Source organism: Musa acuminata, chromosome BXJ2-7 (genome assembly GCF_036884655.1).
Source record: "Musa acuminata AAA Group cultivar baxijiao chromosome BXJ2-7, Cavendish_Baxijiao_AAA, whole genome shotgun sequence".
NCBI classification, from domain to species: Eukaryota; Viridiplantae; Streptophyta; class Magnoliopsida; order Zingiberales; family Musaceae; genus Musa; species Musa acuminata.
Genome location: NC_088344.1, coordinates 4,823,223 through 4,845,480, shown reverse-complemented (window position 1 = coordinate 4,845,480; position 22,258 = coordinate 4,823,223). Strand labels below are relative to the sequence as shown.

At 44.1% G+C, this 22,258-nt stretch overlaps 5 protein-coding genes and 1 long non-coding RNA gene across 17 annotated transcripts; 4 read left to right on the top strand and 2 right to left on the bottom strand.

Annotated features, from left to right (window-relative positions):
• Positions 1-21: 21 nt before the first annotated feature.
• LOC103990465 (uncharacterized) lies at positions 22-4,480 on the top strand. Its single transcript, XM_009409613.3, has 8 exons — positions 22-437; positions 732-841; positions 1,360-1,416; positions 1,502-1,801; positions 2,391-2,638; positions 2,766-3,072; positions 3,182-3,455; positions 4,116-4,480. The coding sequence occupies exons 1-8, from the start codon at positions 66-68 to the stop codon at positions 4,368-4,370; spliced, it is 1,923 nt and encodes a 640-aa protein (XP_009407888.2). The 5' UTR covers positions 22-65; the 3' UTR covers positions 4,371-4,480.
• A 414-nt stretch (positions 4,481-4,894) lies between these two features.
• LOC103990466 (G-type lectin S-receptor-like serine/threonine-protein kinase LECRK1) lies at positions 4,895-7,679 on the top strand. Its single transcript, XM_009409616.3, has one exon. It carries the CDS (start codon positions 4,909-4,911, stop codon positions 7,369-7,371), a length of 2,463 nt encoding a protein of 820 aa, XP_009407891.2. The 5' UTR covers positions 4,895-4,908; the 3' UTR covers positions 7,372-7,679.
• A 1,476-nt stretch (positions 7,680-9,155) lies between these two features.
• Positions 9,156-10,778, bottom strand: LOC108953389 (uncharacterized). Its single transcript, XR_001979054.2, has 4 exons — positions 10,386-10,778; positions 10,100-10,250; positions 9,778-9,857; positions 9,156-9,613 (listed from the first exon to the last, which is right to left on the bottom strand). It is a non-coding gene; the product is annotated as an uncharacterized LOC108953389 (long non-coding RNA).
• Positions 10,779-13,419: 2,641 nt separating this feature from the next.
• LOC103990467 (myb family transcription factor RLI1) lies at positions 13,420-15,628 on the top strand. The gene is made up of 7 exons (XM_009409617.3): positions 13,420-14,163; positions 14,272-14,461; positions 14,556-14,632; positions 14,712-14,751; positions 14,836-14,890; positions 14,978-15,047; positions 15,140-15,628. Exons 1-7 carry the CDS (start codon positions 13,564-13,566, stop codon positions 15,350-15,352), a joined length of 1,245 nt encoding a protein of 414 aa, XP_009407892.2. The 5' UTR covers positions 13,420-13,563; the 3' UTR covers positions 15,353-15,628.
• A 386-nt stretch (positions 15,629-16,014) lies between these two features.
• Positions 16,015-18,086, top strand: LOC108953450 (uncharacterized). Of its 12 annotated transcripts, none has more exons than XR_010488483.1 (5): positions 16,015-16,211; positions 16,346-16,432; positions 17,282-17,334; positions 17,445-17,590; positions 17,680-18,086. XR_010488483.1 is itself a non-coding variant. In XM_065116382.1 (4 exons), exons 1-4 carry the CDS (start codon positions 16,167-16,169, stop codon positions 17,809-17,811), a joined length of 375 nt encoding a protein of 124 aa, XP_064972454.1. In that variant the 5' UTR covers positions 16,015-16,166; the 3' UTR covers positions 17,812-18,086. The 12 variants fall into 12 exon arrangements, 3 of the variants coding, with proteins under 3 accessions (XP_064972454.1, XP_064972452.1, XP_064972453.1); XR_010488486.1 differs by having other exon boundaries at positions 16,346-16,496; XR_010488482.1 differs by having other exon boundaries at positions 16,015-16,218.
• A 329-nt stretch (positions 18,087-18,415) lies between these two features.
• On the bottom strand, positions 18,416-20,922 carry LOC135616782 (glucan endo-1,3-beta-glucosidase 8-like). The gene is made up of 2 exons (XM_065116370.1): positions 19,854-20,922; positions 18,416-19,775 (listed from the first exon to the last, which is right to left on the bottom strand). Exons 1-2 carry the CDS (start codon positions 20,183-20,185, stop codon positions 18,638-18,640), a joined length of 1,470 nt encoding a protein of 489 aa, XP_064972442.1. The 5' UTR covers positions 20,186-20,922; the 3' UTR covers positions 18,416-18,637.
• Between the last annotated feature and the right edge of the window lie 1,336 nt (positions 20,923-22,258).

Here is a 22,258-nt window from a genome sequence, read left to right as displayed (position 1 = left end):
TTTGAACCACCACCCGAAGAAACGGGAAGATATCCTTACTGCATCGTCATCAAAACGTGGGCGCGATGCTGAGCCATTTCGCCTCTCTCCCTCTCCAATGCCTACCGAGGACTCCCTCGCCCTCTTCCTCTTCTATTTGCTCTCCCCTCTTCGTCTCGATCTCTCGGTCCACTCACCTTTGGTGGCGTCCGAATCGGTTATCGGATGCACGGAGATGCGTTCTCCTGCATCGGGGGAGACCCGATCGCCAGATCGGAGATGGGGCAGGTGGGCGAAGGTACTCCATCGTTTGTCTGATGGAGTCCAAGACGGAGGCGCGGGTTCCAGGGGCCGATGGTAGCAAGAGGGGGCGGCTGAAGCTCGAGGCGCTAAATTGGGATCACTCCTTCGTGCGGGAGCTGCCTGGCGATCCAAGAACTGATACGATCCCCCGTCAGGTACTTGTTTCGGGATTTATTTTGCCGGTTGGATCAAGATTAGATCGTATTCGTCCATCCTCGTTCTGTTCCCCTTTGGATTCTTTGGTCACACGCGTGTCAGATAGTTCTTCGTATTATCATTTTCATTCTTGCCCTTGTTATTGTTCTCATCATCATTACTTCTGAGTGTAAGTTTATGTCGATATTTTTGCAAGAATAAGATATTATAGGCTGGTCTCGACAATCATAATGCGTTGATGAAGAGAGTTGAGGCCTTAGGAAGCGGCTAATCTGTTTCCAAATGGTTTCCAGGTGCTTCATGCTTGTTACAGTAGAGTATCTCCATCTGCTGAAGTCGAAAACCCTGAACTTGTAGCTTGGTCAGAATCAGTTGCTGAGTTGCTTGATCTGGATCAGAAAGAGTAGACATCTTTACTAACTGAACTTACAGTTGTTCACCAGCTTAAGTTCTATTATATGCATAATTTTCATACAAACGCACCAGCATTTTTCACCAAATTTCATCAACTGTCATTCATATGCAGACTTGTCTTAAAAGCAAAAGTAAAAAATGAGACAAGTTTCTTTTTCTTGTTTGATTCGCAATTTGGCAACTCAACAATTTATAGAATGTACAATTTTCCCAGGAATATAATCTATCCATCTGTTCTGTTTTTCTCCCACATGGATCACTAAATCTGAAATCCCTGGCAGACGAAGAGTCTATTGCAAGACACACACAAGAATTTTTTTGGTATATTTAGGATTTTGTTCTCCTTTTCCAGTTTGTGCAAAACACATGGGATTTTGGGAACCTTGTATGTTTATATTTTTTGGGGGGCTATTTTACATGGATTTCTGTTGACTTGTTCTTTTTTTGGGGTAATATGCTATTTGCATTGAGCCTTATTTTGACTTGTATAGTGATATCTGGTTGCAGGTTCATGCGGCCTGATTTCCCTATAATATTTGCTGGAGCACTACCTTTGAAAGAAGGGTTAGTTATGAACAATAAACTTTGATTCTGCACCATCCCCTTCACTTCATATGTGACAAGGGCCTGAAAGAATTGTCTATTATAGGTTGCCTTATGCTCAGTGCTATGGTGGTCACCAGTTTGGTAGGTGGGCTGGTCAGCTAGGGGATGGACGTGCAATAACTCTTGGTGAGATTCTGAATTCTCAAGATGAAAGATGGGAGTTGCAGCTCAAGGGTGCTGGAAAGACTCCTTATAGCCGATTTGCAGATGGTCTGGCAGTTCTTCGTAGTAGCATCCGTGAGTTCCTTTGCAGTGAGGCAATGAATGGACTTGGAATTCCTACTACCCGTGCACTTTGCCTTGTCACCACCGGCAAATTTGTTACCAGAGACATGTTTTATGAGTATGTCACTGTGGAGCATATTTGTAGCTACTTTTTCTCCGCTTGTATATATAACAAAGCACTGCATCACACACATTTTCACAAATTTGCTGCATCGTGGTTGGTATTCTTTAGAATTAGATAGGAAACTTCCTAGACTATTGACAGAGACATGTTTTACGAGTATGTCACTACTGCACATATTTGTAGCTATTTTTTTCTCGGATTGTATATATAACAAAGTGCTGCATCACACATTTTTTCACAGATTTGTTGCATCATATTTGGTATTTTTTAGAGTTTGATAGGAAGCTCCATAGATTATAGACAGTTGCACTTTGTGGTGGCACACACATATATAATTTCAGACATTTCCTAAGAAATGTTAATGTTTTTCCTTTCATCATAGTTTTCTATAACAAGGTATGGAATGCAGCATTTTGTTAATGAGAGATCATGAAGTGCTTATCTTAATGCCTGGATAGATAGTTAAAACATTGGATTCTGTTAAATTGATGAATTAGCATCCTCTGATGGGTAAACTATCATGAAGAACCTTTTGCTTTTGATGATATCATCCTTCACTTATTTATGCCCATGTTCCTTGCAGTGGCAATCCTAGGGATGAACCTGGTGCAATTGTTTGCCGTGTTGCTCAATCCTTCCTGCGTCTTGGTTCATATCAAATTCATGCCTCTAGGGGAAAAGAAGACCTTGATATAGTTCGTACTTTGGCAGATTACACAATCCGCCATCATTTTCCCCAAATCGGGACAATGAAAAAAAGTGATAAGTTGTCTCTCGAGGTTGGTGTAGAGGGTTCTTCAGTAGTGGATCTGACATCTAACAAATATGCAGGTAATGTGATCCACACACTGTAGTTTTTAAGGTTATCTGCATTAGTGGTATATCATATAGAAACAAGGTCAACATATCTGTAAATCCCTAATTATTTGGCTGCCTTTTGTTGCACTCATCATATCAGCTTGGTCAGTCGAGGTTGCTGAGCGCACTGCTTCCTTGATTGCTAGTTGGCAGGGGGTTGGCTTCACTCATGGTGTTCTGAACACAGACAACATGAGTGTCTTGGGTTTGACTATCGACTATGGGCCTTTTGGTTTTTTGGATGCATTTGATCCAAGATATACTCCAAATACTACAGATCTTCCCTGGAGAAGGTACTGTTTTGCTAACCAGCCTGATATTGGCTTGTGGAATATTGGACAATTTACTGCAACTTTATCAGCTGCACAGTTGATCAACAACGAAGAGGCCAACTATGCAATGGAAAGGTTTTCTCTGGTTCTGGATGATAATATGTTTTGAAAAATTGTTCTTGATTATGTGTCGAAAAACATAGTCGATTATTGACATTTGTCTTGGATGTTTGTGTTTCTGCAGATACGCTAATAAGTTTATGGATGAATACCAATCCATAATGACGAGAAAGCTAGGTCTATCCAAGTACAGCCAACAACTCATAAGTGACCTTCTCAACAACATGGCTACCGACAAAGTTGATTACACAAATTTCTTTCGGTTGCTTTCAAGTCTAAAAGCAGACACTACTATTCCCAACAACGAGCTCCTTGTTCCTCTTAAAGCTGTTTTGCCGGACATCAACCAGGAGAGAAAGGAGGCATGGACCAGTTGGGTGAAAACCTATCTCGAGGAGGTATGATTTTTCGTGATACTTTTTACTTTAGTATCGTTTTATAATATCCAGGTAGTGGACGTCCGTTTTGGTTCTGATCACATATGGTGTAGTAGGGATTTAGCATGTAATCCACCTAAGTTAGGGATGTGATCAATAGTTAAGTCTAGATGGAGAGGCCTAATTGGAGGATTCAATGAGCTATCACGGTGACCTAAGTAGCATTAGAGGAAGTTTTGAGATACAGCTTGACAAATGTTGAGATCGAATGGCATGCGAGAGGAATTAAAGGTCACATGGATAGAGTTCATGCAGAAAGAGTACATGCAAATAGCAAATTTTGTGATTAAGGCATTTGTTTATCTCTTATTTGCAAGATTTGCAACTGCAATGGACAGAAAATAAGTGCATAAGTGGCTCCGAAGTAAATCAGATAATTTTTTGACGATGATCACATTTGATCATAGAAGCAAATAGCATTCAAGGTTCAGTTGTAGGTAGACTAATTGTTAGGTTATGTATGAGAAGAAACAATGTTTTTGTGCTCCCTCTAGTGGCTATGGTGCCCAAAGTCTGGCCGACAGATTGCTGCGAGCTTAATGTCTACATTTCTTTAAGAAGAGGGGCTGGTTTGCTTATTTCACTCTTTCCTAACAGACTCTTTTCTTGTTTCTTCTGAAGCTGGTTTCTAATGGCATCCTGGACGAAGGACGAAAGGCTGCAATGGACTCTGTTAACCCCAAGTATGTCTTGCGAAACTATCTGTGCCAAAGTGCCATTGATGCGGCCGAGCAAGGAGACTACAGCGAAGTCCGCAGGCTGCTGAAACTAGTGGAGGATCCATACAACGAACAACCGAGGATGGAGAAATATGCAGGGTTACCACCAGAGTGGTCTTCCAGGCCAGGTGTGTGCATGTTGTCATGCTCTTCTTGACGACGTGTATATAAGTGAACTGATATGGTCTTGAGACCTCAGTATAAATCGAATTGCTATGTAATCAATCTCTGATTGAAATGGCTGAACAATTTTCCTTCGATGATTGAGATAGATGCATCACTTTTCGGTTTATAAATCAATGTTTTCTTGCTTTATAATTGTATTGGCAGATTCGATATGCCCAAAAAACTGAATTGAACTGTGAAACTAATTAGTTTTCTAAGGAATCATAGTTATGGAACCGACTATGAGACCAACCGGATCCTATCAAAATATCAGGCATATAAAAAAGACCAAATTGAAATGATTAATCCAATCAGTTCTTTTAAGAATCATAGAAACTCAGTAGCTAAACAGGTCTAATTTTCAACACAAGCAAAATCAAGATGAATTATGGTGGAAGTTATTTGAGTAATATTAACCCCAATGATCACGCAGACTGACTTGGGAGTCAACGAAGACAAAGACCTGTGCGACGTTCCCCTTTTAACAAGGTAATGGTGTCTCCGAACGTTTCCCAGCAGGTCGACGAATCATGAGACACCATATTCATCATCTCGCACACAAACCCTCTGCCGATCTCATTATGACTCCTCCGTTCATCCTCGTCTTCCTCTTGTTAACCCAAGTAATCACAGCTACCGCTGCTGGCCAGAGATACGCCAATATCACACGAGGCACCACCCTCACCGCTCAAGGCTCGCCCAGTTCATGGCTCTCCCCCTCCGGCGACTTCGCCTTAGGCTTCTACCCCCTCGACAGCGACACCTCCCTCTTCCTCCTCGCCGTCTGGTATGACTCGACCTCCCCTAAGGCCGTCGTCTGGTCCGCCAACCGCGACGCTCCCGTCGCTGCGGGTTCCACCCTGCAGCTCACTAGCGACGGCCGCCTCTCCCTCAAGGACCAGGACGGCAAGCAGGTTTGGAACGCCGGAGCCGCCAACGCCTCCTTCGCTGCCCTCCTCGACACAGGCAACCTCGTCCTCGCCGCTTCTTCCTCCAACTTCCTATGGCAGAGCTTCGACTTCCCCACTGACACGCTCCTGCCGGGCCAAGTCCTGACCCAGGGCTCCAGCCTGCGTTCCCAACTCACCGATTCGGACACCTCCGATGGCCGCTTCCAGCTGGTGGCGCAGACGGACGGCAACCTCGTGCTCTATCCGCTGGCCCTTCCCACCGGAAACCAGTACGTCGCCTACTGGTCCACCGGCACGACCGGCTCTGGCAATCAGCTCGTCTATAACGAGACCGGCAGTCTGTACTATGCCGTCTCCAATGGTACCATCGTCGGCATAAGCCCTACCTCTACCTATTCCACGGGCAATTTCTACCAGCGCGCGAGGCTGGATCCCGACGGCGTATTCCGCCAGTACATCTACCCGAAGAATGGCACGGCTGGCGGGTCCTTGAGGAAGACGTGGAACGCGGTGGCCAAAGTGCCGCTAGACATTTGCCGAGATCTTGTGGTGGAAAACGTCGGCAGCGGCGTCTGCGGCTTCAACAGCTACTGCTCGTCGGATGGGGATCAGACACGCATCAACTGCATGTGCCCACCGCAGTACTCCTTTATCGATCCGGACAAGAAGTACAAAGGCTGCAAGCAGGACTTCCTACAGATCTGCGAGGGGTACAACCCCGGTGAATTCGAATTGATCCCCGTGGACAACGTCGACTGGCCGTACTACGACTATGAGTACTACACGAATGTGGACCAAGATCGATGCGCACAGTACTGCTTGGAGGACTGCTTCTGCGTGGTCGCCATCTTCTGGAGCAACGACGGGGGATGCTGGAAGAAGAGGCAGCCGCTGGCGCACGGAAGGATGGGTAGTTATGTTGATAGAAGGGCGCTGATCAAAGTGTCCAAAAGCAACGCTTCCCTGACTCTGCCGCCGGGCCCAGTGACTACTATAACAAAGAAGCAACGGACGCCGATGAACCGAGTCGGATCAGCGCTACTGTGGTGTTCTGGCTCTCTGAATTTGATCTTAGTTGCGTTGATGTCTGTCACCGTCTTAGGTCACCGCAGAAAGAGGGGTCAGATGCTTCAGCGACAGACCAGCATGTCCGTGGTAAATCTCCGAGTTTTTTCTTACCAAGAGCTCGAAGAAGCCACTAATGGATTTAAAGAGGAGCTGGGAAGAGGCGCATTTGGCGTGGTCTACAAGGGGGTGTTGGCATCAAACATCAGGACCGATATTGCGGTGAAGAGGCTGGATAGGCTGCTTCACCTGGACAACGATAAAGAATTCACCAACGAGGTGAGATCTATCGGGCAGACTCATCACAAGAATCTGGTCAAATTGATCGGATATTGCGACGAAGGGTCCCACAGGCTTCTGGTGTATGAGTACATGAGCAACGGGGCACTGACGGGTTTCCTGTTTGGCGATGTGAAGCTGCAGTGGGAGCAGCGAGTCCAAATCATCTTAGGCATAGCCAGAGGGCTGCTGTACTTGCATGAAGAATGCAGCACCCCTATCGTCCATTGTGATATCAAACCTCAGAACGTACTCCTTGATGATAAATTTGTGGCTAGGATTTCAGACTTTGGGCTGGCAAAGCTTCTAAAATCCGACCAGACTCGCACCATCACCGGCATAAGGGGAACCAGAGGGTACGTTGCCCCAGAGTGGTTCAAGAGCATGGCAATCACAAAGAAGGTCGACGTGTACAGCTTTGGTGTGATGATGCTAGAGATCATATGCTGCAGGAAGAACTTGGAAACAGATATTGGGGAAGTGGAAGAGGAGGAACCGGTGCTGGTGTACTGGGCTTATGATTGCTACAAAGAGGGGAGGCTGGACCTCCTGCTGAAGAATGATGAAGAGGCGATGAGTGATTCAAGGAGGGTGGGGAGGTTTGTTACAGCAGCTATTTGGTGTATCCAGGAGGATCCATCGCTAAGGCCCTCGATGCACATGGTAACCCAGATGCTAGAAGGAGCAGTTCCAGTTCCTATGCCACCTGATATTTCATCCTCCGCAAGCTCGCGGTAATTTCAATAGGTGGTCATGTAGAATCTGTGGTCGCTGTTATGCACTGTGTCGTTTCTAAGACCCTCTTGAGTTTGTACCATGGCGTCCACTTCCCTTCTGCATTCTCGAAGACCTCAGAGCCATGCTAAGATCTTGCGAGTGCAAGAATCAATAAGAGTGCAAATCGCTGCACCAAATTCCAATGCCATGAGAAAAATTTATGTATTTGTTACTAGTGCAACTGTAGTGTTCATGTAGTACGGATGCAGCTAATGTTTTTTATAATGCAATCTTAATATGAATTTTGTGACATGGAGCGTTTTACTGCATTTGTCAATGGGAATACATCGAATTTAATAGTCTTGAACTTATCAAAGATGACCACATTTTTATTTTCTTTTCTTGCCTCGATCTCTCCCTCTGTCCGTTTCTCTCCCCTCGCAATGTGTACTTGTCCTTGCAGCAGCACTGTAGTATTCAACAGCATGGCTCATTCATTTCAGCCACAATTAAACAACCGTCCCATATATTTCTACCCTCCTGAAAAATCCCTAAAACCACCTTACCCATCAAGGATTTCAACATAACTTCATTTCGCGAGCCAAGTCGCTACGAGTCATGTCGAGGAAACGTAGCAAAGAGCTTGATGCGGAAAAGCTGTTTGTTGAAATGCCCGTAAGAAAAACTAGGGCTGATGAAAAAGCTGTTTCATATGCTGTTCAGCTGACATGTTTTTTATAGAGTTCAATCAGCGAGTTTCACTTTTTTCAAATATTTAGAAGTATATGTTTTAGATATTTAAGAATATGTAATTTTTTTATACATTTGTGCCCATCATTTTGATGCGGATTGAACTTTTCTCCATTTTCCAGTCCAATGTTCCAACATCTGAACATAGATGGATATCCGGTTCTAGTTTCCTATATGATCCACTTATATGAAAGACAGATTCATGGATCGTGTATCATCCACTTTCATGCGTCATGGACATATACATACTGAAACTCTCGAAAGAAAATGTCAAAACTGTCTTCCTGTTTGACATCATCTAGGAGAAAGCTGTGACCTACGACAGGTTTGGTACAGAAAATGGTTGTGTGCCGTGGGCATCAGACGTGGTGACTTAAGAGGTTGGGTCAGTGGGATCAAACATCTAAAGTAAAATATTGGGTTGATTCTTCGGTAACTTCTGCAACATTGGGATCAAACATCTTGACCAAGCAGAAGATTGGGTTAGTACTCTACTGGTTCAAACTCGACTACACCAATGGCAAGTGGGATGACCTTAGGGGGGCAGCTCGACACAATCAGGACTGGCCGAGTCTCCTCTAGGTTTTAGTTTTCATGTGAGACGGTTAAGATTGACTAGACTCCTTGTAATATGACAGAATCATCCTACTTAAATCTTTCATATATAAACGCAGACAATATTTTCATGACTCTAATATTATTCACCTACATCATCAAAAAGAAATATTCTGTTGACGCTATATACCACCGCATGTGCGTGAAACACGATAGGGTCCTCCGACCCAAACATTTAAAAGATCCAGATGATGCCTATTAAACAGAAATATGGTTACTTGCAAGTAGGATAGATTGCCAAAGGAACGTATATAATAAAATGTTCAAATTTTCTAAATTCACACGCAAACAAATAATCTGTGAGTGGATATGCAAGTAGGTTGCAAGTGACTAAAGAGATCATCAAGCATAAGATATCAAAAATACATGACAATCATGTAACAAAAATAAGGAAAACACATAATAGGCATAAGATGATGCAAATATAAAATAGATATCCGTAACACAAAAATATAGAATACTCTATGGCACACCATAATAAAGAACACAGTACAAATACAAATAATATGGGCATCAAGAGGCAAATAGACCGAGGGCCATATAGGAGGGAAGGAAGCCTACAGGAGCTGGTACATAGATCTCAAATTAAGCCTGGAGCCATGTAGGACCCAAGAATAACTGGGATCTCAATGGACCTGCAACACAATGATGCTTGGCCCAAAAGATCCCGCAATATAAGGCCGTAATTAAATGGAAATGCCTTTTCCGTAAGTATCTGTCCTATCCTCTCGAAACAAAAGCACACCAAACTTGCGGCATATTGGATATTTACCTAACACCTTACAAATTAACATATTGACCATCCTAGCATTCTAAGCATGTAATCTTTTCCCTGTTAATCCTGCGTCCAATTCGACAAATTGCACCTATGATGTTTCATCATGCGTGTAAATGATACCTGAAAATTTTGCGTGTATATCATTTACCGTATAAGAAACGGACTGATTTAATGGATGAGTATAATGCATTAAAACTCTTATAATAGGTGTTAATGGTACCTCATGCTGAGTTAATGGGGTGTAAAATGAATGTTAAAGCAATGAGATGTGCAGAGCGATGTACCAGACATCCGGCCGCATACCACATTTCGCCCCCGCTCATAATTCGCTCTCGACGAAACACAATGAAGAGAGTGCCTTCATCTGTCAAACAGAAAAAAACACTTAAATATAGTCGAATATAAGACATGTCATGCACTATTAAATAGCTTAAGTTTATCCAATAGTTTATCAATATAGTAAAATATAATTAATTAAATCAAAAAAATTATCAATGCCTGCCTATAAAGTCGTCATGAAAACTATGACCTAGCTTGCCGTATGATGTAGTCTCATGCACCATTAAGCGTTACAACACAATCGATGGACACGATGAGGAGGAATACCTTGGTCAATGAATAGTTTGCAGCTTGTGTCGGTTTCCTGATCATGACGAGCCCCAGGTGTGACGATCATCGGATGATCAGGTAGTCCCTCCCTTCATGAACGACCAAAATCTCCTAATAGAAATAACGGCGGCTTTGCGATCTCACGCCTCTAGGGAATCAAACAAGAAAAACCAGCGAATAGATCAACCTAAGAAGCCCAAAACCTGCACCGCGTCAATCTGAATAGGGAAACTGGAAGAAGAAATAAAGAAAGAAACAGAACAAGGGAGAAGAAGACTTTTACCACCGAATCAGGAGGAATTGTCGGAGATTGTCCAACGCTCCAACCCGCCACCGAAAAGCGACAGCGCAGGTCTCGTCGTGCCCGTGGGATTGCTTGGATCGGGACGAGGGATTGGGATTTGAAAGTCGACGGTTCCGATTTAGGAGTTAGGAAAAGAAGAGGAGAGGAAGAAAGGGAAACAAAAACAAGAGAATGGTAAAGAAGATCACCATCGAACCAGGTGCAATCGCCATCAGACCTGCATTCGACACCGATGAACGACGCAAGCCTCCCCGTGCCTATCGGAGCAGAGAACGCCATCGCCGCCATGGGCAGACTGCTTGAATCCGGAGGAGAGCTTCTTAATTAAAAGAAGATTTGGAAGTCGCGGCTATGGTAGGGTTCCGATTTGGGGGCTGCACAACGAAGAGGAGAGGAAGAAGCCGCGGGTAACGGTAGAGCTCTCTAGAGCTCGGCCCGCTTTATAGTCGGTCGGTTACGGTTTAGGCGGTTCTTTCGAACTTCCAATATTTGAACTGCCCGCGTTGCCATATCTTTCGTTTGAATTATCGGATTTGCCACTACGAGTCTTCGAAGAGGTTGACTTGACCACTGTTAGTGTGGGCTTTGAAAGCTCGCCCAATAAAAACTGAGCTCATCAGCCCATTTATTTATGGGTTTGCACGACATGTGTATGTCAAAATGTTCAATGCAGTCTGATGTGTGTGTGCGTCTTAAACAACAAATTAAATGTTGGCTAAGACTTGTGAGCATAGCCACTCCTTATCGTCCTCTTTTCCTGATAGCTTTCACGAATTTTAAGGCATTAATTATAATTTATTATCATCGATAAGCTTTCAAAACTCTCTCTCTCTCTCTCTCTCTCTCTCTCTCTGCGTATAAGTTCCAGGCAACAGTCACTTGGTACAGCTAAGAGCTGTGTGAGCACGGGACAAGAATCTTCTGCCGAAGGCGGCTGGTCCCATCGGCTACAACGACCACAGAACTAAGTGAGAGTGATTCCACAAGTCAAAAGGCAAAAGAGAGAGGAGAAGTCAAAGACATTTTCTACTTCTGACGAAATCAGAGTCAGCAGTGGACCTCAAAGAACAGGGGAGCAAAGGGGAATCATTCGTCGTCCCCCACATATGGATGGTCCTCTAACAACGCACCTCAAGTATCCAACCCCATCTTTGGCTAAGCAAAACCATAAGAGAATGTCATGGGTGGCTTTGAAGGTTCGCAGCCCCATTACCACCAGCAAAAACGTGGACAAACAGTTCCACTGGAATTATTCTTCCACGGGACATGGAAGGCTAAGATAAAAAGAAGGTTTTTCCTGTCGATCGATCATAATGGCATCAAAGCCTTCCCTCACAAATAAAAAACTGTGATTTCTATATACTAATTGAATCAAATTTCCCCAATCAAGAAAAAAAAGAAAGAGAGAGAGAGAGAGAGAATCAAAGCATCTCATGGTGGGGGAAGGGTCATGCATGTCAATGGCATAATCTTATCTTGGAGGATTGGGATGCTTACAAAAATGGGTATCTTAGATAAGATGATGTTTTGCCAATGACTGTGTATAGATCAAGTGAATGACTTCAAATGAACATATAATTCTCATATCTTAAGAATGGGTCTCTAAAATTAGGTGAATCATCTCATTAAACAACAATATCCTTTTTAACGATTTCTTCTTCTGAATAGATTAGGAGCTGAAGCCTCGTTTTAAATAAGCTAATGCCTACAAATCAACAAAGCAAGACTCGGTGCCCCTTCCAAACAAAACTAAGAACTAATGTCCTTTCAGAATCCAGAGGGCCACTGTTACTTTGGGTGATACAGAAAAGTGGGATGGCTTCATGACATGGAGCTTCAGTTGATAGATACACAAACACAAGCCTCAAACACATCCAAAACCCTCCTTTTGCTGCCATGGGTGCATTCTGACTCCCCTCCTGTCTGCACTGTCCAACTTAAGAAGAGATCAGAAAGCTCTGGCATCTGCATAACCTTTTAGACAAGGAAGGCCTACAAGATGACTCTTGTTTCAGATACCAAACCTCAGCAACTCGCACTTGTGTGGTTTGGAAGTCCATTATCTGATGTTTCCAGTTGAAAGAGCCACAAATGGAAGATCGTTCAGATCACTGAAGATGAACTTGGCCTTTCTGAGTTGTACTGCATTCAATATATACGTACATGTTTATTAGCTGGCTAGAAATATACAACAGCGACGTGCAGTTCTATAGTGCATGGATCCCCACGTAGGAACGAGAACCGCGCCGTGGTTGGTCCATCATGCTTATCCACAAGCATGAATCAACATGAGAGGCATCAGATCCCACAGCTTCGAAGGGAGGTTACCACTGAAAACCTAATCTGAATCTGATCCGAAATGTATGAAGAAAAGAAATACTGATATTGTTTATTATTGACTTTTCTTAAAAATAACTTTAAATTTGAAAAAGAAACGCATGGATAATGTTTATGAGTTTAGAGAGAGAAATTTAATGTTTCGTTATTTTGTATGGATGCATATGAGAATTTTTTCCTTTCTCCTTTCTCCTTCCTCCTTCCTCCTCAGTCTCATGCCTTTGTCGTTTATCACAAAGAGAAGGCACGAGTGTCATTTGGATGCATGAAAGGTGCACTTGCAGCACCTCTTCATAGGTTGATAACTCCAAAGGGATTTGTTCTCATGCTTTGGGACAATTGTGATCCTTTTTCTTCCTCTTCTTCTTCTTTTATCCCTCGCTCTTTTGGTTCACTAGGAGGAGAGGCTTACTCCGTTAAGATCAACTCTCCTTTTCCAGACCATGTTAATGGCGACTCATCGAGAATACTTGTGGTTCCTTTGTTACTTGGTCTTTTCTTTGGTGAAGAGCTTATTGATCTGGTTGGTGCTTTAGTGATCATCTGAGGAATAAGCTGGCGCAAGCTTATGCGTGTTATTCTCATCTTGTTCTTGAAGCCTTGTGGAATATGAGGGACATTAACCCTGCAAATAGGGACCTTTGAATCTTTAGAATAACGTCGGCGGCTTGCCTTCTTTTTCTCTATTTTGTAGGCTTTTTTGATGCCTCTTTAGATTCTGGTGATATATCAAGGCAGTCTTGACGTTGCTCGGCATTTGATTGTTCTTGTAGTTTCTCCACCCAGATCTGTTGATCTACAGAGATTTCACATTGCTTCAATGGATCTTCAGACGAATGATCTCCATGAATTCAGTCATGGATCGTTCAGAAACGCTACGTTCGAGGCTTCCAACCCTTCTTACCAGAGGAACACTTCCTTGGGCTGTTTTCCTGCGCCAAGGAATCCTTGGTCTTCTGTATCATTGGTTTCCTCCTCCACCTCCGCCTCCTTCGAGGAGGAAATGGATTCGTCAAGCCATGGTCTCATGCCTCCTACTTTGCCCAGTTGTGTTTCAAGCTGTGTTGGATCATCGCCTGCCGTCTTCTTTGCTTCTGAGCAATCGATGAGCTTCCCTCAGCTTTACTTGTACCGATCTGAGACCCTTCCATCTTTCTCTAAATCAACAAAGAACAGGCCTGCAGCAGCATCGTTCTTCTTCGATAGAGACGACGACTCCGTGAAGCAATACAGACTTCCTTCCCAGCCGAGGGATGCTTTGGACTCGGACTTGAAGCTTCCAATGCTGCAGAACACAAGGGCAAGTTCCAGAGATGGTTTCCAGGCCAGCCGGATTCAACCTTATCCGGGAAGAGCAGATTGGAGTGCCTCATTGCAAACGAAGCATTTAAGTCCACCTCAAGTTGTTCATGATCCTTCTGTAAGTACCGAGTTCTTCTCGCCATCTTCTTCGTGCTTGTTGTTCGGCATCGATTTCTATAGTGAGCATCTCTTGGTTGCTTGTTTGGCTGTTTGTTCTTCCACTAAGGTCGGATGGGGTATACCGAGCTGTTCAATGGACAAGCCAAACCTTCGTCTTCAAACAGAGAAGCAACTGCCCATCACCTCTGCAAGTGTCTCGTCTGCCACAGCCATCTCAAACAAAACACGAATCAGGTGGACACAGGATCTCCATGAGCGGTTTGTCGAGTGCGTGAATCGCCTTGGAGGAGCTGAGAGTGAGTACTGAATTTGATCCGATTGCCTATTTCCAGAAATCCCAAATCGAAAAGGTAACACATTCTTGTTGATGCTTGTCGAATTTGCATGCAGAAGCAACTCCAAAGGGGATTCTGAAGCTGATGAACTCAGATGGGCTAACCATATACCACGTCAAAAGCCATTTGCAGGTATCATAGACTGCAACTAGGAATACTTTAATGCATCCATTATTTCGATCCAAGAAGCTGAAGATGATATGTCTTGCAGAAATATCGGATCGCCAAGCACATACCAGAATCTACTGAAGGTAAACAAAGCTTCAGCCATCTTCCGTGAACAATTGCTTTACACTCCAATCTCATTTCATTTGCATTGGCCAATGATGTTACAGGCAAGTTCGAACGAAGGGCTGCTGCCGTCAGTGTCACAGAACTCGATCCTAAAATGTAACTTCTGCCGACACTTTGTAAAGATTATGTATTAAAACGGTGAATTCTCATCTTCACTGATCAGAGGATACCATTCTGTTGCAGTGGCATGCAGATATCAGAAGCATTGCGGCTTCAGCTGGACGTGCAAATGCGCCTCCATGAGCAGCTAGAGGTGCAGTCTCATGAGCCTCTTCTTCTACTAATTCGATCGTAGCCCTCCTGATGAATCAAAAATAAGTAATCGTGTCTCCCTTTCTTGATCAGATTCAGAAGAATTTACAGCTGAGAATAGAGGCACAAAGCAGAAAGCTCCAGCAGATGTTCGAAGAGCAGGTGAGAACAACCAAAGGTCCTGCCGAGCTTGAAAACCTGGGTGATCTGTTTTCGGGGAGTCCTGCAGCGAGTCTTGAAGATGCTCAGTTGTGGTGTGCCCCGGATGGGCCACAGAGCGCAGACTTCCCATTGCAGAAATGCTAGCTTTAAGATACAGCATAGAATTGCTGTGTAAGTGTGCATAAACCTACCAGCTTGACTGCTGATTAATGCTGGTCAACAAGTAATTCTTAGTTAATGGATGCCTGTTGTAATATCCTCATTTACGTAAATCATCTTAATTTTCAAATTATATTAATCGAAAATATCTTTTTCATTAATAGTGGCTTGACATAAGTATGATAGAGCTTGTTGTGCAACTATTTAGAGCTTGTAAAGTCTGTTTGTAATTTGTATTGTTTGTGAAATATTTTTCAGAGATGTTTGCTTGTGGATCTCGACTGAAAAGTTCTCTAACCCGTTCTCTCTTTTTTTGGTCATAAGGGATAAAGGGGAGGCTGATCTTTGCTGACAGACACGCAAGGGTGCTGTACGATTTAAGCAAAACTAACTAAGTCACGAAGAAAAATTTTACTTCAAAATATTCCCTTAATAAACATATTATAACAAATTATCTAAGACACGATAATTAATATTAATTATTTTTTACTAAATTTATTTTATCCTCATCAAAATTGACAAAGAGATCAGATCGAAAACCCTAATCAAGCTTAGTATTCATACAAGTTGATTTAGGTGGGTCCAGTATCGATGGAGTGTTCGTTTCGAGAGTGTCGAGCAACAACGCAAGCATAGATATCTCCGGAGCGGCACGACCGGTCTCTGGAAGTCTCTGGAATCTTCTCCTATAATAAATTGCTCCTCTCCTCCACCTCGCTTCCGTTGGCCGCGCCACCGTCTTGGTTGGTGGTCGATCTCAGCCGCCGAGGAATTCGACACGCCCACCGACGAGGACAGGATGGACGTCCCAAATGGCGACCCCGCCCTCCAGATCGGCGATTGGGTCAGATGTATATCTGGTTTCCTTTCTTTTTCTCTTTCGGTTCTTTTTGTCTTTGGGCGTATCTGCGGTTGGTCTGGTGGCTTTTAGTGGTTTCTGGGTGGAAAGGGTCCGATCTCTGAGGTGCTGGCGTGCAGTGTATCTCGCTGGGACGCTGCTCGACGGGACTAAGTTCGACTCCGCCCGTGATCGGGATACCCCGTTCAGGTTCAATCTCGGCCTAGGTGAGGGGGCTTTTGTTTCCAAATTCTTGCTGTCTTGATCGATGAAACTGCTTCTCCTCCCTCTGTAAGTTGGATGATTATTATTTCTTGTGTCTAATCTGTATTTTATCGTTAGCCTTCTTTGAATGCTTGTTTCATTTTTTTTCCCTTGAATGAGATGTTGTTTCTAGACATTATTGTATAAGTAAAATTGGAACTTCATAAGCATGATTAGAAATAAATGTGGCTAGGCTGAATAACAAAATTACAATCATTATTCCTTATTCCTGTCAGTCCATAATGATCTGAAGCAAATTGGTTGATGGCTCAGAGGTTGGGAAGGCAACTTGAATTTGTAGGTATTAGAGATTGGTTACTAGTGTGAGTAAATGAAGAGTTGGGAGCAGCAACCATATTGATGCTGCTGCAAAGAAATCAGTTTCTTAAATAGATGACAAAGGAAACAGTTCCTTTGGTTGACTAAATTTATCTGTGCGTGTACAAAGATGACAACTGGTTGCAAAAGTTTTAATTTAATCAACAAAATCCTAATTTCCTGCAACATGACAACAGAATGTCACAGCTACCTCTTTTTAAAGTTAAGCAGAGTTCTTTGGAATGTCGAGACGAGAGAATAACATGATTAAAATACCACTGAATCAGTTGGAATATAATGCTTTAGATTAATTTGTCGAGGAAAAAACTGTATGCCGGTTTGCTCTTGAGCACATTCACTCATGTTGAAGTTAAGAGTGGTCTTCTTCTATCTCATCAGTCACTTTTCAATGTAAATGCTTTTAACTAATTAATTTCCTTTTAGCACTTGTGAAGTTTATGATTTCACTCCATTGGTATTTGTTAATGTTTCAGGCGAGTTTGAACAAAGGTCTGCTGTCAGATGACACAGAACAAGATCCTAAAATGTAATTTCTGCATATAACTTGTACAGAAATATATTAGAACGATGAATACTCACCATTACGACATTCATTTGGTTTTTATCTGCAAAAAGACCATTCATTTTGCTGCACAGTGGCATGCAGATAACAGGAGCATTGCGGCTTCAGCTAGATGTCCAAAGGCGCCTTCATGGGCAGCTAGAGGTGCATGCTTCCATAATGTTGCAGGCAACTCCGAACAAAGGGATGCTGTCGATGTCACAGAACATGATCTTACAATGTAATTTTGCCAATATCTTGTGGAGAAATATATGAGAACAATTCATTTGGATTTTTCAATCTGCGAAATGACAATTCATTTGGCTGCAGTCCACTAATTAGAGGCGACCATACTGCTGCAGTGGCATGCAGATAACAGAAGCATTACGGCTTCAGCTAGATGACCAAAGGTGCCTTCAGGAGCAGCCAGAGATGCACTTCATGAGACTCCTCTTACAGTAATTTGATTGAAGTCCTCCTGCTGAATCAAAAATATCAGAAATGTTTCTCTTTTATTTTTCTCTTACTAAGACCCAAAGAAATTTACAGCAGAGGATAAAGTAGAATGCTCCAGCAGATGTTTGAAGAGAAAGTGAAAACAAACAAAAGTGCTGTTGAGCCTGAAAACCTGGCTATTTTGTTTTCAAATAGTCCAGAGAGTCTTAAAGATGCTCAGTTCTTGTGTGCCCCAGATGGGTCACAGAACACATTTCCAATTGAAGATTGGTTAGCTTTAAGATGTAGCATATAATTCCTGTATAAGTGTGCATAAATTTACCAGCTTTCTTGCTGTTTCATGCTGATCAACATGATTAGTATCTCTTTGCAGGTTTTAAGGATGCCTTTTGTAATATCCTCAATTACTCAAAGAGAACTTTCAGTAAGTTGATGGTAGATCTCCACTCTGGATTTAGAAGGGATTGTAGAATTCGATGTAAGCACCATTTTTAATTAGTGGATTAAGTATAGTGGAATATTTGTTTCAGAAAGAGCACAAGGAATGATACATATATTTCATATGAATGCTCTAAGGTTCTTCAGCTGGTTTTCATGTTATGCTTGACCACAGATCAATAATCGTGCATTGTCCTTTTATCTGCAGACTCTTGTTCTGTTCTTGTAATGAATCTTGCTCGAGCAATTGCAGAAGTCATCCGGTGGTTGATTTGTTCTGTTCTGGTTTCTCAAATCATCTATGTAGAATAATTCAGCAATAGTATGTGAAATATGCTGCTGTTGGAGAAGCGTTTCCCACATAAAACAAGCTGATTGAACAAGCCAAATTATCCTAAGCCACTCGTGCCTCTCTCAACAGCAAGAACAGCAACGTCGCCATCCCTCCCATCACAGCCACCACCAAGTCTATCGTCTTCCCCTGTGCTGCTGCAAGTGAACCGGAAGCAATCATCACCGGAAATCGGCACTTGTCGTCGCTCGGGTCCCGATCGATGACCACGGCGAGGTCAGAGAAGACACAGGCACCGGCCTCCTGGTTCTTCACCTGGTAGTACATGTTGAAAGCATAGGACGCGTTCCCATGGAGGTCCAAGTGGTTGCAGGATGAGCCATACCCCATGGAAGTGCAATCCGAGAAAGAGCAGGCGTAGTTGACGCTGTCATTCAAGTCGGTGAGGTCGGTGGCAGCCGGGTCGAGAATGCACCATCTTCTTGGCAGGTAATCGACCGCCTTGACGCTCACCAGATTGGTGTCTCCTCCATGCCCCGACAAATCCAATCCGTACTTGGGCTTCCCGTCGAACTCGAAGATGCCCCAGTGCCTCTCGAAGGGCCCGGGAGCGATGCTCTTGTCGTCCTCGTCCATGAGGCTAAACAGGTAAACCTCCATGCTCCCGTTTCTCGCAGGCGTCCCCTTTCCGCCCGTGACATGGCGGAGTAGCCCTTGGTTGAACTCTTTGGCCATCTTCACGTTGGCGTTCTTGTCGCCGTCAGTTGGCCAGCCAATCTCGCCGATGATGATGGGCATATCGGGATACCCTGCTTTCCTCAAGGACCAGACCAGGGTATCGAAACTGGCGTCGAGCACGTTGGTGTAGACTGCTTCGCCGTCACTGACGCGCGTTTTGGCCACCCCGAAGAAGGCGAAGTCCACCGGGAAGTACTTGTCGCCGTAGGCGGAGAGGAAGGGGTGGATGTTGACGACGAAAGGAGCGTTGTTTTCGGAGAGGACGGCGAGGATTTTGAGGACGGTTTCTCGTGTCTCCGGTTGGAAGTGTCCTGCCGAAGGGACGGGGTGCAGACCCGGAGAAGTGTAGATGTCGGCATTGAAGGGGACGGTGGCCTTCACATGGCTTCCCAGCCCTGAGTCGTCGAGAGCTTTCTGAATCTTCTTCAATGCTCGTAACGTGGGTCGGCTGTAATTGCCTCCATATGCCCGCAACAACGGCTCATTACCCACCGCAACATATCTGCAAGCCATTAGTCCTCCATATCGATTCCAATGAACAAAGGAGAAACAGAGAGAGACGAAGAAGAGTCCCACATACTTGATGTTGACGCCACCAGTGTACCTCCAAGAGGTGACGTTCTCGTCCACCCAGTCGGCGGCTCGCTGTTGATCAATGCTCACCTCCTCCAGCATGTAGTTGGGTATGCCGACCATAACCTCGATGTCGGTCCCCGTCAGAGCTTCGAGCATGTCGGAGTCCGCGTCGAACATCTTCACCTTGTCGAACCCGTTCTCCACCAGCATCTTCACCACCTTCTTGGGCGGCAGCCGATGCGTCGCCATCTTCCCCCAGTTTACGCCCACTGCCCCACCCCCGGTGGCCATGGCAACCACCAACAGGGCGACGCAAAGAAGACAAGTCTGGCTCATTCTCGCTGCTTCCTCCTCCCTCCCGATTCTAATATATTACGGGATCAAAGGGAGAGACGAAGCATGAGGGAATCTAGCTTTCCAAGTAGATTCTACGTGGATGTCGTCCATGCGGGCCTTTGTTGAGTTCAACGCAGCTTCATCTGCCTACCACCAGTTTCCCACTGCCAAGTACACTGCGGTGATGCTACGAGTGGAATCCACACACAAGCACCATTATAGGCAATTGTAATCCAAAGCAGGACAACCCACGCAGATGAAGTGACAGCACTACAGGGAAGATCATGAGCAGCTTGAGCTGCAAGGAAACATCGAGAAAGTGTGGGACATCCTGGAACGCAGAGGTCGAGAGTATGCACACAACCTCTACTCCGAGAAAGCAGAACTACAGGGTTTTGTCATGCTGTGACGCAATGTGATCAAGCCAAAAAAAGGCAAACGATTGCTTTTATCTAAATTACTGAAAAGAGTTCATCAGCATGATGAAGAATCAAACAAGGATGTAGCACTCGATCACCCACTCCCAGCTCATGACTGGGACACCACCATTAAGATTGCAAAGACTCGAGGGAAGCAGGATTAGCTGTGGTGATGGTGTGGTTGCAGATAAAGGTGTGAAGTGGAACGACGTGGAAAGGTCTCCACATCTCGTCACAGTCCACCGAGTAGGAGATGTCATCAACTGGCCTTCCACGGTAGACCTGACGGTGACTACTACGAGAAGGTTTGGCCATCGGAGACTGCTGAATTCACTCTAAGCAGAAGCGTTTGTGGAAGTTCTTTTACAAGAAGAAACATTCAGACAAATTTACTGCCCTTTTGCTGCTTTTTAGCTCTCGAGAAAGAGAAAGTCAAGGTCAATCATCGCATGGTAAGGTCATGATTGGTTTCTTACGGCATCAATTAGGCCATGCTAGAGAGAGCACTTTGATCAACCATGTCTGTGAGAATGAGAACGTATGGAGAGGACTCTCCGTCAAGACGAAGCGCTCTCTTATCCTAAGTGGTCTATATCGACCGTGGGGCACGTTTCAAGGGATGGCTCGATGGGTGACGGTGTTTCCTGTTCTGCGCAAGCCTGGACCAATAAAATGGCTCCTCGGAGCGGGCCCCGCCAAGTCGGCTATTTAACGGATGAGGAAGCAGGCGTGGTCGGTGTTGATTGGTCTCCGACATCCCCTGCGTATACGGCCTCGGACCCGTTTGCGGGTAAACCATATCGCAGCCCATACAAGAGAGCGGTGGACTTGGGACCGTTGTCTGGTCGATCAGCGCCATCCATTGAAACCGGGCCCCACTATAAATATTATATATATATAAAACTCATACTTTTAAAAAAATTATAAAATATTATATTTAAATAACTATTTTACCTTCGACCATCGTTAGACCCATCATCACCTACATCCTACACCCCCCCGCACTGTCTCGTATCAATCTTATTGTGTTTACCCATGACCCTCGCATGAGGAAGGAGGAAGCGTGAGTAATTGTTGCTTCCGTAGAATTACATCATCTCCTCCTTGTATCATCTCTCCTTTACTTTGTCAGATCGAATTGCTCTGTATCCCTTGAGCAAGGAAGGACGAGGTGTGAGGGTCGTCACCATCTTTGTAACTCTACTCTTGTGCACCTCATTCGCAACCATCGCGTAAGAAAAGAGGAGACATAAAGGGTCACTATAGTATTGCAGACCTCATGCGAGCTTGTTCCTATCGGGGAGGAGGTGACGCGAGGGTCATTGTTATCTTCACAAATCTTGTTGAACCCTATCAAACATATTATCACTCTCGTACTCATTTCTTCCTCATATGAGAATTACGAGCGACAACTCCGAGAGGAGGTGATAACAATGCAAGACTGAACCAACAATGGGTTTATTGAAGACGAGAGTAAATTGATTTTTTTCTAAGAGGATGTGCTCTCTTCAAAAATTTTAAACGTAAGGGCTTTTTTTTCCTTCAAAAAAATCATATATAACGATTTTACTAAAAAATACTCTCATTTTAGGTATTTTCGAAACAGTTACCCTCATTTTTATTTTTTGCAAACCATACCTTAATTCAAAAAAAA